Below are 17,237 nucleotides of genomic sequence, written 5' to 3'. Positions count from 1 at the left end.
GTAAGCCTTTGTCTATCAATTTACATTGTTCAGTCCTTAAAGTATTTGACTTTTAATTATCGAGCTGTAAGTTCGAATGTTGCTACCCACCAGGTTGTTATGCAAAGTTAAGTAGTATCACATGAAATAACTGTTAATTCGAGTTTAATTTACAAAACTGTACGTGAATACTGAGAAATTCATCTTTAACATTTTATTTTACATGTTATCATACGTTGTCGTAATACATCTTGATCGAATAAGCTAGTATTTCTGTCCAGCGTTCGAATGTTTTGTACTGATTTTTCTCAGTCAGTTTTAATATATTTAGTACCTTAAAATTAATTAGAAACGTGTTGTAATAGAGTTTGGTTCATTAAAACCAGTAATAACATTCAGAACAAGTATTACAATCCATTTGCGCATACGTATATTTCAACATACACGTATTATTAAATACCAAAATATGTGCTTAATGATTTTATCTTTTTTACTACTGATCACTTAACAATTCCATTACTGAAGCCTAATAAGTCTTCTTATCATCTGTCATATACTACTAGTGATTTATACGAGTAAAATATTCAGTTTTTAGTAACATACGAGGTCGATAATGTGGGTTTTTCCACCATACACTAATGATGTTGAGACAAGATATTAGGATACTTATGTATAAACTCAACCTTATAAATCAACCACAGGAAATTTCAAGCTTCAATAATCGACTATCCTTATTGGTTTGGAACCAATGCAAACAACATTCCTAGCTAGTAAAAAAACGAAATTATTTTGCTGACAGTTTATTGCTTGTTTTAAAAAAAGGTATAGACTATTATGGTAATGACTTAACTACAAGTAATTAAACGGTCAATGGAGAACAGATTATTCATTTAAAAAAATAGTATTATTGTATATGTAAAGCATTTCTGGTACAATGTGAGCTAATGTTCAAATAAAAAAGAGAATGACTGAAACACCTAGCAAATAAAATTACATTTAAAATAGAGATTACATTTTCAACATTAATAAAATGGCCATTTATTTGTCACTTTACATTTGACCAGACATTGTATTCTGTAGATCATGTACATATATTCATTTTGGTACAATTAAAGTTTTTATTATTAGTTTGATATTCAGATTTGTAAAAGCAATTTTCATCATGGACTATGATCTTCAAGGGTAGCGTTCGAAATCATGGGATGTTGAACAGCCGTTGTGTTTGACTCCGGGACTCTTCAGCAGTTCATAGCCATGATTCCACCCAGGATCGAAAGTAATTTATTTGGATCAATCGACTGAAGAGATACCAACCACTTACTTAGTCAATGTTAAAACATTTAAAAACATGAAATCATGTAATGAATTGCGAGATCACTCAAAGAACAGCATTCTGAAAATACTGCCGATGAAGTGCGACTATAATATACTGCTGTCAACTGTCGACTCTGTAGTTTATGCTTTTTTATTATAAAATCGAAAAATTCGTAATAGTGATATAAGTTTGCCTTGCAATCTCCCATCCAGTGAGAAAAAGAATAACTAGTTTCATTGAAGCTAGGCTAATCAACTCATCTTCTATAAACCATTGTCTTAAATAAAATGTTTTTGTGCATATTAACGGTACATATTTATTTAATTATGATGACCAATTATTCAATTTTTGTCATGTATAGGACCATAAATTAGTCAGTCAAATAGGTAAATATGTAGATGATTCATTCTAATATCTTGTAAAAAGTAATACAACTTTTTATGTCTGTAGTTCAACAATATAAAACAAATATAGTTTTCTTCAGTTTGCTCGAAAACTGTCCTAATTGTATTCAAAGTAACTATCAATTCTGACTCAGTATAAGCATATGGACAGTTCTGAGATGACTTAATAGTACAGTTGGCTCTGACAGAATTTAATCCAGATTAGAAATTCTAACAACGATGCTATCTAGTCACCTTAAAGCTTAGAATGAATATGATGCCGAAAATAGTAAATTGTTTATGATTCTCCCTAAAAATGTCAAGGGTTAGTATTTTTCGTATGTATAAAGGATTAAATTCGATCAATCTCTTTTGGAAATACGAACTCCTTAAACGAGCATTCGTTGAACAGACTAGTGGTCATCAATACTCTCAGGTTCGAAGTCATGGATATGGTGTTCAGTGTGATTAAAGACACTGGAATACTGATAAATTTATCGAGTAGTCTCAAATAAACAGAATCGCTTTCATATAATGAATTCTCTATACTCGGCGCCCAATTATTGTCAAACTATTCGTTCTAATCTTGACGAATATTCGTATAAAATAAAAATAGTGTTCTTGTCATACCAACAAACATATCTGTAAATTTATTCCTGCTAACAAGTACTGTTACTTTCATCTAGATGGATTAAGAGGTCTATAAAATATCTACATCTCATCAGCTCGGAAAATGATATCTTATACACATACTTATTATAATGACTGGTCAGACTAGACTGACTAACATACTTCATAGCTGAGGCTTTCTTGTCAAAGAATTTCTACTTTACGACGAATTATTCGTTGGACAAAATACAGAACTTGGTATTTGTATGTGCATGCAAGCAAGAATTACAGAAAATTTTTGAAAAATCTGTTTATCACAATAGATTTACAGCACATTACAGAAATTTAGCGATTGCAGTGCAATCAAAGCTAATCAAATGATAACAGGACAGTTTGGTAAACGAAAGTTATAAATAAAATAATGTCCAGTTATCAACAAATAATTTGAAAATATGGTCGAACAAAGTAATTTAAAAGTTAAAAGTTTGGTTAATAAGTTGGAATCGCTCACCGGAAATTTATGTAAGAACTTCTGTAAATCGGTGTATATGTATATGTAAAACGAGCATAAATTATCTAATAAATTCTTACTCGTTGGATAGGAAAATAAAACTGTTTCGGGATGTTGTGATGAAGTGTCGTCTGATATATTATCCAAGTTAGTTCGAAACTACTGATGAGTGAATCACAATAAATTACTGAATACCTTTAGTTTCTGTTATTCTTTGATAGATCATAGGAAATATCTTCTTTCATAGATAATGGAGAATACTTAAATTAATGCAACGAATTTATGAACTATTCATAATCTGTATTCAGTTAATAATAACCAGGTTGTTTTGTGAAGATAAGTTCACTTGACAGTTGTACTTAAGCTGACCAACTTTCCCTTTCATTTTTCACTATCAGAAATGGAGTAAATTAGTGAACTGAGTAAAATAAAGTTTGTGTAAAAGAAGGAAATGGACTGTGGTTAAGTTTTGATAAAGGTCAACCGTTTATTTATCTATACCGGTTCAATAAATATCAGACCGTCTGTTAAAATTGTTAGTCATTGATATGTTATTTCCAATATACAGTTCACCCGTAACTACTTAAATTTCCTACATGAAATAGACTATGAATCAATGAATATTCAGTGGTTTATTGAGTATACCGAAAGGATTGCAGATGTTAGTTGGTAGTTTTTTTAGAAAATGTCAAAGTAGGATAAAACGATCAAACATTGTTTAGAAATTTATAGACACTTCTACTTGTTCTCGCTTTATTAAAGGTGTTCAGAAAGTTGAATGTTTTACAAGATCTATTCCATACCACTTTGCTGCATATGCATTAGTAGTTAAACCTTCAAACAGTTACCAAATTTCTACTTCATCAAATTTTCACAATTAATCACAGTTTGATAAATTTTGAGTCATTCATTATGACAAAACATATGAAACGTTCTAAACCGTATTCGAAAAGCTAAATTTAGGGACTGTAACGAATGAGGATCATTAGATTGCAACAGATTATTGTAAATATAACTCGTTGGCCAAAATGTATAGCAGCCATGGTCCCAATCTTTGATGGACTATGTGCATGTGAATTATTAAAAAGTCCTGCACCTAGAAAAAAAACAGCTGAATAATAGGGCTTGATGGTTTTCAAAATATTAGTTCGTCTGTATTCAGTTAATAATGTAATACATATGTAGATTAAACCAAAACTACAAACAAACCATATTAAAAATGTCCATTACGCAAAACAACATTCTGGTTAAAATCACCTGATATTTTCATCTAATCAAAAATCGTGTTTTTAAATTACTCTTTTATATAAGTTTAATAGTAACATGATTCGTAGCTTGTGAATACATATAAATACACACACACTTGAAAATGAAGTATGCCAAGTTGTTAGGCCACTGAAGTATTACATAAACTTTTTTAAAAAACAACCACTCTTTACAACAATCTAACCAGATTCGGAACTGTGCTTATAGTAAATTTATTATAAGAAGTGGCGGAGTAAACATTCTTTATAATTTGGGCGGAAGTAACTTCAGAACTAGGAAAGTTTTGTTATGAAACTGATTTTCTTTCTATGGATGTATATGCTCATATGAAAATATATTGATCGAGTATGTTGCCTAGGAGTAAAAAGAATGTTAGGGCGTAACTTTACTCACTAATAAACCGATGATTATATATATATATATATATATATATATATATATATATATATATGGGCGTTTGTAATACCTGTAAAATAGTTGAGGTACAGTAAGATATATTCATATAAAGGAATTTTTTAGTTAATAATATAATCAAATGGGTTCTATGACGTTACCTTTTCCACTTATAGACTATTCAAAAAATAAATGACTCATATACACTGTAAACTATTGTTTATAACTAAACGTTTTACTTCAACTTTCTCCTTCTAACTGTTTTAAGCAAAATCAAAGAACAACTTTTAATGTATTTACTATAAGCAGTATATTTATTTTGGAATTAAAAGCGAAATATTTCAAAAGAAACTAGGCAGTGATTCTTATCGAAAAATAATACACAATATGTGTTATCAAAAATGTGCTTTTATACAAACAAATAAATCGTACAAGAAATAGTTGAGCATAAATAAGTCATATCTAGCTGGGTGAAGCGAAACACATGCTTGCTCGTTTACATTTTGAAAGCGGAGATGTTACATTGAGATAATGTGCTTAAAAAAAAGAACGATAAACATATGAATCGATAGAATGTCAGCAAAGGTCAGTGGAATCAAAACAATCGAGCATAGGAAAGGGACAAATAAATTTTATAACTAACAATGTGGTAATACGTAGCTCAAATCTTGGATCAATTAAGTAAGAATAATCGAGTAAATAATCATGACAATATATGCAGAAACAATATACTAAGTGCATATGTTCTGGTCAGATTATCACAAATGATAATGACTCTATTTGATCTAAATAAGCAGTGGAAATTTTGAAGAAAGTGAGAAGGTTAATTAATTTTCATTAAAAATCAATGAAAAACAAGAAAAAAAAATTGATTGTGTTTTGGCAGTTTTATTGGTTTTATTTGGTATTTTATCTTATGATCTACATCTACTAACTCACAGATTTTCTGTTTTTTGTTGATTTGCTTTAAATATAAGAGAGGTTCTGTTTTATATATTAATGTGTCATTAAGGTCAATCCATTTTCAAATTTCATAAACAATCAACTAATGGTATCTAATAAATAAAGTTAGTGAGAAGAATTAAGTAAACTCAAATTTTATCACAGCTGTACAATGGATGTTATTATTTAAAGACTACACTGACTACGACAGTAACAATAACAACAATGGTACTAATGACTTACATAGGATACTATGTTGATATGTGCCTATATATTAACTGTGTGCAATTTATTTGACAGATTTATTAAACATGGTGTTATAAAGGTCGACAGAAAGATACTCGTATCAAGTTAATTAGAAAATTCAGCAGGTGGTGGCAGTAAAAATTCTGAATTAGTCGGAGAATTTCCTCTAATTGATAATCTTGATTCATTTCTCATCGATGATCTTGTAGTTGTATTATTTATTGTTTCTGTGGTTGTTGTTGTTGTTAATGTTGTTTGTACCGTGGATGGTGACTCATTGTCCGATAGATAAGTGGCACTTTTCTTTCTTGTCTCCGGGTTCAATGATATCGGTCGTCTAATAAGATGTGATGGTTTACCTGTTATAATGGATAAATTCTGTTGTTCCGGTGTGAAATATGAACGTAATAAAGGTGACTGCTTTGATGAGATTCCACGTGTTACACTGGCTGGATAATCACTGCTAAAGTGTTTATGTAATCGTTCATCAACTATATGTAAATCAATATTTTGTTGCCTAGGCGTTTGTATATAATTAGTTTGAGAATAGGAAGAGTTCTGAGATTCATTTGAACCAACACGTTGAAATCTTGGATGACGAGGAAAGTATAATGAATTTATCATGGAATTTCCAGATTTATCGTTACAAATCTACGGAAGATTAATGGAAAGAAAACATACATCTTAAGTGTTTAGTATTTTATTTGATGGTAGGTGATTTAGGTCACTTAGAAGTATGTTCCTAACTTTAAATTTTCAAATATTTGGGACATATCCTCCTTACTTGGGAAACTGATGTTCCTGCTCAGAGCTGTAAAATGCTTTCCATTTTGTTTTAGATAAAGTGCATTTTTGCTGTGAGAGGCACGTTTTCAGTCCATTGAGTCATGAATTTGAAAATAAAGAAAAGTTCTACTCTAAAGATTTGTTGCGGAAATATACACAATCGTGTTTTCTAGTTAGTTCGAAAAGAATACTAGCATTTGATGAAGGTGATGATTGTAAACTAAACAGAAAAATAATGAGCTGAATTTTGCAGTTGACTTCATTAGAGATTTGACTAAGCGTTGGTCTTTAAATAATCATACTTTGGCCCGAGTTATCTTGCCCATAACTACTATTTAAAAATATTTTTTCTTATTACGTAATTTATGGTAGTAAAGTTTGATGGTATAATAGTATAATAGTGATATTTATATTTTAAAAATCAGTCATCTACTCCACTTATGGCCATGATTTTGTATAACATCTTGAAGTTCTACTGATTGACTGTGATATTCAACATTTTTAATCTTCAAAGACAAATAAGTTGTATTTTATCCGCTGATAATTTACTGTTACACTAGTCGATTTCCCTGTCTATAATTAATTCATTATGGCTTAGACATAAGCATCATTTGACAAAAGTATAATTCAAAAATAGGGTTAGAATAAAAATATTAAATACGTCTTTATTTACTTTAGATCACCAGATCTGGGAAGTTAAAATACTTCAATGGAGCGGCTTCACAAAAAAATGTAGTATATATGAAGAGTTTAAGGATTATAAAATGTCAGTGTTAAAGAGAGAAGCTTCAAGTTAACTTCTATTCCATATGCTAAGTGATCTAACAAAAACTATTCCCCATAGTATAGTGAACATAACAGTATCGAAAGTTACATTATTGAATCAAACAGCGAAAATGGTACTAAATGATATCAGAGAGTTCAAGCTTATTGTCAGCATTAAGAACTAACTGAGTAATAATATAACGTTTCATCAATTGAATTTTTTTGAAATACTACCTAGATTATGCAAGCACTCACCATTTTTCATTGAATGGTATTGGATATAAGTTAAAGTTTTATAATATAGAACATTAAAAGTTATCTGAGTGTACAATTATTGATTAATTTTTAATAAGGAGCTATCAATACATCAAAGAATATAGTGTATATGATATAGTATGTAAGCTCATTATAATGAGAGAAAATCGTTAGGCGCTTTCATATAAATCATAAATAAACCAACAATTTTGAGCCTAGCCTTCATCATGGACTGATGTCAACTGGGAAAAGACTGAAATCCAGGGAAGATTGGGTGGTATTTTGTTTTTGCAAATTTTATTCAAGATAGAAAGCCTAAACTTTTCCAATTTAAGATTAATGTGTCTTAAATGCAATATTAACGTTATCCTTTGACTATATTACAGCTGAGCAGAGGGAAAAATGAATTTTTCTTATTCTTTTCTTCTACAAAAAATCATCCTATGAAATATAATGGGTTACACCCATATTGAAAGTATATTCGTTTTTATGCATGCGTGCATTAAGGAACACTGATATGCTTATCAACTTATTTTGAAAGAGAATACCAGTATACAATTCATTACAAAAAATACAATGTCGTAAGAATTTTTAGAATAAAAGTTTACTTACATCAGAAATACCATTTGTTGTTTGTGATCGTGGCAATCCTTGAAATCGTACTCTATGAGTTGATGCATCAAATGTTTGCTTGTTATTTGGCATAGAAGATTGTTGTACTGGGTTTGAATTTGTAATAAGTCGGCTACTTGAAGAACTACGTCCGGATACGTTCGAACTGGTACAAAGTGACTGACAATATACACCTTCATCTATTAGAAAGCATTTACATATGACGAATAAGAGTGATCATGAAAGTAATATAAATATTGACATTATTTGTTTTCTTTGGTCAGTCAGAAATCTGAAACTTCTGCATGACCGGTCAGTCAGCCAATTAGGTCCCAAGCATAAACTTTTATTATAAAAGGTTACCGCAGCACATATATAGTGAATACTGCTGTGTAAGGTCAAAAATATTAGGTGATACTGTCAATCATAGTGGAAAATCAAGCTTAGGTTGAACTTTCGAGTATTCGGGTGAGAAGACTGTGGACGATGACATGTTTAAAATTTCAAGTGAGGAGAATAATAAAGACATGTAGGTTAATGTCATTGGTTTTAAAGTCTTCGGTCACAGGTTTCGGTTATTGTATGACTTAAACGAGGGTGTATTCACTTTTTTGATATGCCTGTGTTAACTAGTATTATGTTTTGACCCATCGTGTGTAAAGGTAATTTTTAACAATGAGATTTATTAAGAAATATTGATACTTTCTCCGTGTTTAATGTGTTGTTGGCCTACGTTTTTGCCCTGCTTAGCTTTTTCTCATTCTCGTACACAAGCACTTCACAAAATTCCCCTCAATGTCAAAATATAACGGTAAATTCACACCTACCAACGGTTGGACATCGCCGTATAATGAGAATTTAAAAAAAAATAAGTATCGATTTATATCATATTTACTTACCTGTTAAACAAGAATTCTCATTCAGTGAAGATATATATGTTCTGTCAGAACTTCGCTCAGATGAAATCGGTGAAATGGTTGAATGTCTAGCTAGCTTTGTACTTCTTACTGTTTGATTACATTTAACAGATTGTGTTGGTAAAATCATTTTATTTATTAAATTTATTGAATTGCCATCACTGGATTTTCTTGTAATCACATAATGCTCAACACAACCATCTCCATCATTTTCACCATTAACGTGATGAATACTACCACTGTTATTGTTCAGTACAGAAGGTGTTATACATTTTGGTGAAAGTAATGTTAATGAAACTTTATCTCCAGATGAACTGGACAATAAATCAACTACTTGATTCAAAGAAGCTTTTGTAACATCAGCACCATTAATCTAATGTAATTAAATTGGAGAAAGCAAATTAATATTCATTATGAATAGTAATGTTTTTTTCTAAATCTATTACGGATGTGCTTATACAGGTATGTTATAACTGATAACAAGAATTTTGAATGATGAAATTATACTGATCTTTAGATGAATTTTAATTGATAAACATTTTAAATTGAGGAGGTGAATATTATTTAGGCCAAGAATATTATGTTTAAGATGGAATGTTTGTGGGTATTGTTCCATTTAACGACAGTTATCATAGCAAATTGATTTTAATTGTAACTTAGGAGTATCACACTCTGTGGTGTAAAAGACATACGTTTATTGCAAGATCTGAATATTCCGGGTTTAATTTCTGTCAGGGTTATGAGTACACACTGCCAAAGTTATCCTAAAGTTAGCGGAAACAGCTACTCAGTGCGTTGTGTAGTTAAAGTCAGTCGATGAAGTAAATTAATTTTATACTTTATATTTATCACCCGGTTGCTGATAAGTTGTACATTTTTATAAATTAAACTAATATCTGATATTTACTTTTAAAGTCTATAGACTTTAGTAAGTAAGAAATAAATTAGCTGAACTATTAATTTTCTCCTTACTATGGAGTCAATTAATTGGATCCCATGGACTCAGATAGATGCGGCTTATTTGTTTTTGGGGATCGACTTAGTATATTTGAATGAGAACAGTAATACTCGATGATTTTTTCATGTCTTCATTCCTTTTATTCGTAAATTAATGAAATACGCACACTATATACTGTAGTAGCTCATAATTAACGATTTGCTTTAATGTTATATTGGTTCATTCAATATTTGAGTCTTATATTTCATTAGTCTACAAAAATGTTTATTACTCTTTAAGCAAAAAATATTGAACAAGAGCCTGGTATCATTGAACTGTAAAACCGAGAACACTACTTAAACATTTGTTTTACTCACTTTTTGTTTAAATAATAAAAAACCACATGATTGATTTATTAAGAAATTGAAAAGATTTTACTAGTGATTTGATGTAAAAAAAAAACAAGATTTGGGAACCTGTTCAATTTATTGTGAAAACCATGGTAACATTTACGCCCATTATCTCTAATTACTGAGTCATAAGTCATAAAGCGTTTAATGTTTTGTTTGAGTAGAAATTCAAACAACCTAACTTAGATGAGTTATATATTTAAGGTTGAGATGGAAATCATTTTGATGGTAATCTATATTACTGCTATTATTTACATGGTAACATGTGCATGGAATGTGGCTAAGGAAACTTGATCAATGTTTTTTTTCACCTGACTAAATCATTATAGCAACTTGTATTATATCGTGGGTAATTTTTCCATCCAATTATGAAAATATTTTATTTAGGATTTATTATTTTGAATTTTGGTAGTTATAAGGAAGAGGATTAACTATTTTCAACTTAGTCGTTTATGTAAGTTTAATAAATTTAAGTTGCCTTAATAAAGATTTTATTGAAAAGTGTAACCATTAGAAAAATGTTGTCTCTCCTTTTTTATTTACCCACTGGGGATTAATAATGGTTAGGGACAAAAGTGATTAATATAAAACGATACCGTCTCCTAAAATTAATGAGTGTTACCTTTCCTTTTTCTCAGTAATTTAACAGATTGGCGTACTGACACCAAAAAATGTTCTCTTTTTAAATATATATTTTTTAACTACACAAACGTTTTTCTTAAAACAGAATTACTGATCCTGTAGATGATGGTATTATTTGAGATTAGGGATTGAAAAAGCAGTTCCAATGTTGTTGATCAATAACCTTCTGTTTCTGTTTATTTTTAAAATTAGTCATACGAACATTTAACTGTGATTATGTAGTACTTAAAGTAACCTGATCACAGATAAGTATTTCGAAAATAATTGAATAAGTTATAGCACCAAGCAACATCGACCACTTTGACTGATATTCGCTCAGTTCAGTCAGCTCATAATAGAGTTAGATTTTAATACAAATGGTAATTTATTTTGTTCCAGTCTCGGTTATATTCATGACCAAATCTTTCGCTCATTATAAATTTTGTTTTCCTGTATGTGTTATGTTTCTCAAACGTGTGCACAAACGTAATTACTATTGATATCTTACTACTTTTTTAATCTTTCTGTATGCGTTACTTAATGGATCTGTCAATTTGATTTAATAGTTGCCTTTCACTTGTTAATATGCTACATATTATACCTGTTATAAACAATACTGATTGGAACAAAAGATCAGTACATAATTAGTTTAATAGAAGTGTTAATAAAATTAGAGTTTATTTTTTAAATAGGTTGACTGTTCTTTAATAATGACTAAATATGAGTTGGTATTTTCTGAGGAAATTACTAAAAATCGGATAGCAATGATTGTGTATTAAGGTGTATTTTGTAATTTCGAAGGGTACAAATCAACATATTTTAAATTTAATTTCACACCATGAAGTTCCTCAGTGATAGTAACATTATTCAATTATACATTTTCTAACTTCAATCATTATTCAGCACAACCAGATCATAGTTCATTAACAATAATGAGTGTTCATGTCAATCACAGTTTTATTAAAATCACAGGCCACAAATTCTTATTTTAACTCACTTTGAGGCAAGATTTATTGGTACAACTATAAGACTGAAATTTATGATGATTGATGAAAAACTACTATTATTCAAGCTAAAAGCTGCTTATTTTATTTTGTCTAGGTTATTTGTTTTCAATGTTTTATTCAGTAGATAAGTAAATTTTCTCCCTTAAAAATTTATAATAGAACCTGGGTTATATTATTTGGCAGACGATATAAATGGAAAAAGATGAACTAACAAATTTTCATAATTTTGGATATTCAGTAACTGAACATTTTGCTAAATTCTATAATACTTTAATGTAGACATATGTAGAAGAAATGAATTATTTTCAAAAGCGTTTATACCTTTGGAGGTACGAGAGTGAAATGTTTCTCAAATAAGTGTAATACGTAGAGGAGAGGGCTTCCATCACAGACTGATATTATAGGGGTATCAATCAAAGCCAGTGTGTTGTTAAAAACTGTATTTCAGGTTAAAGACTCTTCTTCAGTGTACACCCACAGCGTTACTAGTAATATATATAACAACTTTGATGTTACCGAAAAGTACTGTTATACAAAATTATAACGACTATTTCGTCTTAATTGGTTTTCACTGATTTTTTAGTAGACATAAGTTCATATTGAAATGTCTTTTAACAATGAAATTATCTCCACAATCCATTTATTCATTTGTAAATGCTTGTTTATTAATCTCTCAATTTACGATGTATATCAGTTACTCAGTCAATATAAGAATTCGAAAAAGATAGCATAGCAAGAAAACAAAGATACAAAAAAACTACCACAGATATTATCAGAAAGGATTTTAGTGGCGATTATAGTAATTATATATATATATATATATATATATATATATATATATATCGACGTTGAAGATGTCAGTGTGCACCTACCATTTATATGAATTACCTTACAAGTAAGTTTCTGACAATGTGGAATATTTTGCCACAATTTATCCACGCAACAAAATCACTGGTACTATGTGCGTTATACATCGATAATTAACTGTCTTCGAACATTGGCTTAAAAATGCTTACATTAGTGACTATATCTCAATCCCCAATGGGATTATGGGGACTTTAAATATTTGATCACTATTGCTGAGTATACCTGATGAATACCCCTTCATGTTGACGTGTTATCCGTTGATCGTTATGCTGTTTCTGGTTAATCAGAAAGCTTATATTCATTGTATCACTAATTTTGGTATTGTAAGGACGTACATAGACTAGTTTATCAGTTTAAATGAAATCTATCTATGTCAGCAGATCAAGATACAATCAGGCAAGTATATAACTACAGACCAATCACTAGCATTTTTGCTCTTTTCGTCGTCTCTATTTTCGTTTACTTCTCTGTAGTTATTGATGACAATAACTACGTTGTTAAGGTACTGGACCAACCCTATGCTACTCAGTTCATACTTAACCACGACGCCTTTGTCCTCCAGCCAGGGAAATACCCGTTCATAACTGTGCATTATATGCAACAGTCTTTTCATTACAAAACGCTCATGAAGTTATAGCTACCAATTTTTTAGTACACTTATTTTCTTGTTACACTGCTTATTAACGACAACTGTGTGATTGAAAGACTGATGACTATTACAGTGTGTCTTCTGATAACGATCATGCACTCTAAAATGCTTTGACTTTTAATAACAGATTTGGCTTACATCATATACCTCACACTATTAAAATTTCTGTGACGAATATTCAATAAATTATCTTTTTTAATTACGTTCCCATATTTGTCTGTATTCAACACCCCTCATATCAACCTGCTGATCATTGTTTCAGAAAATTTATATCTCTACCATTAATTTCCTAGAAAGTATATGATATTATCGTGAATATCTGAAAGTTTTTTATAACAGTTAAAATTCTATTTTCTAGTCAGCTGACAACAAAACTACGTTTTTACAATAGTTAAAAGCTTTTCATCAATTATCTAATTGCTTTTGTTTCTCAAAAATAAAAGTAAGTTCTCATTTTTTCAGTCAAATTAATTTATTAGATTTAGCTTTATTCTGATAAAATATATTTCCCATCAATTTAGAAAAGTTTTCATCCATCTCATATAGCACTATATGAAACATTTTCAAATCAGCGAATCTTATCTAACATCAAGATTCAATCTTGAAGCGAAACTGTGAAATCTGAATATATGGAGCAATCTTACAGTAAAGAATAATTACGGAGATGCTACATCATACAGTGTAGAACAACCCAGAAAACTGTTTCGTTACGCAGCTAAATACCAACAAACGCCACCATAGTTCTGCTTTCAGAAATATTCACTCTGTTTTCAAAAGTCAGCTAAATCAGTTCAGTATAATTGTTAGGATAGGATGCAAAAATAAGAATTTATGATTGATGTTACGACAAGTAAAAAGCGTTAAGTATCCTATTTTGTCTTTTAGAAAGAACACGATTTTGGTTTGATGACTTTTACATTCTTCATGTGATAGAACTTACTTTCAGGACGAAATCGCCAACTTTGACACCAGCTTTTTCAGCTGGACTATCTGGTACAACACGTTTAACAGTTTGTAAACTTGGTTTATTTGTTGTTGGTGTAAATTCAGCTATCACTGATGAATCTGTAAAGAACAAGATCGAAAGGCGGTTAGTGTTAATTCTCTTCAATTTTGTTTTTGACTTAAAATATAAAACTTTCAGATTAAGGAAATGTAAACAAGTGTTATAAATTAGTTTTGTTAAGAATAAAACACTAGTTCAACGGATGGAATCATGGAGTAATTTTTTCGATGTTTTGTGGAATACGGAAGTCTTTAAGTGTGATAATTATTTCATTTCCACTATTCTCCTTACTCTTATTTTAATTTATTTTGTTTTCAATTATTTCGGTTAAATAATCAAGTTGGGACTGATAAGTAGTCGTTTCATAAACATACTTTGATGTGAAACTTTGGGATATGAATTAAATCGTGTTTTAATCAAAAATCCGGTTCAGTGTTTAAAATAGTTTGTCTTGTGTTCTAGTACATTTACTGGCCAGCAATGTTAAAAGTGACATAAAAGTATCATTTGAACCAATGGCCCCAGACTACATACCTAGTGGTATCATACCTACTTCAGTGAATTTCCTAATGGATATGTGTCTGGAAAGAATGTCTCTTTGATCACTGTTTGTCTTGATAACTACTAAGCTAAACCTTGAAATTTCTGTTACAACTAAATTGGGTGATATAAGGATAAATATTTGACTGTGTATGAGATAGTTTAGGCTTGCACTTGGTTATCAGTTCATCAGAGTTATCCAGTCAACAAGTAACAGTTCCTGCAATATAAAAGCTTCTTAAATGACTAATTGAGAAAGCACAGGTTTCGTTCAACTTTTTTCATAGATCTTTAATTTGAAATTCCGTAATTTGATCATTAACTGTTGATGCTTACTACTACGATATTTATCCACTGTACTTAAATTGTTGTGGTGTGGGATCAGTCAAGATAATTGACACCTGAATATTTAACATTGTCTTACGGTCCTATATCCGATTGTAACGGAATCATGTTTATTGAGTCAAACAGTTCACAAGGAACGTTAGGAATGTCGTAAAATAGCCATTAACTTATGATGGAGGTTGACGTGAACCAATAGTTCATAAGTCACTGATCAAGTGCTATTTATGTGAATTCTTTAGTCTGAAGATAAGTGGCGGAACAATAAATTTTTACTTTGAAAGGAATAAGATTTTATTTGGGTTATTTCAAGTAGAGTAGTGATTGTCCATTTTTGAGAAGCATTAGAGTAGAACAAAATAGCTGTCCACAGTTTTCCGGTTTCCAATAAATGTTCAACCGATATTATATTAAATTTGAAAGATAGAACATGTAGTGTGTTCGGTGACCAGATGAACTGTTGATAATATGATAGTCTTTTACAATTTTTATGCATATCCTAATTAAACTATTACTTTCATTAACTTTTCCAAAAGAATTTGTGTACAGATGTGGGTGGTTTGATAGAATATATTTGACCGAATAAACTAAACAGAATAAAAAAAGTTTTTCTCATTTGTATTGAAAATAAACCATAGATTTTGTGTTAAAGAGATTCAGAAACATATTTTGTACCATGGTTTATTGATAACAGCAGTTATATATTCCAAAAGTATTCAAATACAAATCAAAGAAACTTTATGAATTGAAATGACTAATGACTGCGTAATGCATAAAAACACGGTAACCAGCATCTGGTGGTTGATAATAACATGTTGATAGTCTGAGTTTATTAAACGACCTAATTATATTTAAATAAATATTAAATTATTTACTTTGATAGTTGAAGTTTGTTTCCCCGTTTTCATAATCGTTTTCATTTACTATACTTAAGTTTCAGCCTCTCGTAAATATAAAATGGATTTTATCTTGACTGTCCAATATGATCTGAAGAGGGAATTTCCAAATTCGTTTCCAAAAATATTTTTTAACTGTAGTTATTATATCCCTTTAAGCCTAGGAATATCTACATATCTCACAGTTTCTTCTTCAGTACATTATATGTACCTCATGCTAGGAGAATTGGGTAAGAATACATTTTTCTGAACACAGACGTGACTTCACTTCTTAAAAAAATCGGCTTGTAGGCTGGACTCGGGAATGTTAATTGGATATTTGAGTGGAATTAATCATGAAAGTATTCATTGCGTCATTTGGTGATATGACTGTACAACTTAAGGTATTTAGTGACATAATGGTAGCCATATTCAAGGTATTTCAGAATACATATTAATGACTGGTGTAGCAGTATTTGAAGAATAATTTTATATTAATCCATTATGACATAAGATGTACCTGAAGATTGTATACGTTTGAGCATATTTCAGTGTCAGGTTATCGTTGTGAGACTTAATCAACATGTATTACATTTTACAAATCATCGTTAAAATGAATCGTAACATGTCGTCAAACAATAACAAGATAGGAATTCTGTGCTATCCGGATTTTAATTATTAATAAGCATATTGTACTAAGAGTGGTTCGATAGAGAGAATGCAACCTCAGAGATTGTGAGTGCAGCAACCTTAGAAGTTTACTTCAAACCATTTTATAACTGACTTCGTGGTGTTTATTGAGATTATTGTCATATCTATTAATCCAAACAATGTATGTATTTTGAAGTACGGTTTAGTGTGATATACAACAGATCAGAAGTAAAACAAAATTTTGCCAGTAACGTTTTCAGTTCAAAGAATACCTGTTTACATAGACGTTCTACTAAATACTTGAATACATTAGATAAAGTATTTAAATATATTTATTTAAATACGCAGTGAAG

General features: G+C 30.1%; 1 protein-coding gene across 1 annotated transcript in view; it reads right to left on the bottom strand.

Moving 5' to 3' along the window:
• Nucleotides 1-208: 208 nt before the first annotated feature.
• The window catches only part of Smp_155450 (putative sh3 and multiple ankyrin repeat domains protein 1,2 (shank1,2)), a gene marked incomplete at both ends in the record, with an annotated part of 52,000 nt that continues 34,971 nt past the window's right edge, over nt 209-17,237 (bottom strand). The window contains 6 exons of the mRNA XM_018789316.1: nt 209-313; nt 5,906-6,295; nt 8,063-8,262; nt 8,962-9,069; nt 9,142-9,352; nt 14,411-14,535. Coding sequence (XP_018654772.1) covers nt 209-313; nt 5,906-6,295; nt 8,063-8,262; nt 8,962-9,069; nt 9,142-9,352; nt 14,411-14,535 — 1,139 coding nt within the window. The remainder of the gene's footprint in view (nt 314-5,905; nt 6,296-8,062; nt 8,263-8,961; nt 9,070-9,141; nt 9,353-14,410; nt 14,536-17,237) is intronic.

Source organism: Schistosoma mansoni, chromosome W (genome assembly GCF_000237925.1).
Source record: "Schistosoma mansoni strain Puerto Rico chromosome W, complete genome".
NCBI classification, from domain to species: Eukaryota; Metazoa; Platyhelminthes; class Trematoda; order Strigeidida; family Schistosomatidae; genus Schistosoma; species Schistosoma mansoni.
This window is presented reverse-complemented; position numbering and strand designations above follow the sequence as displayed.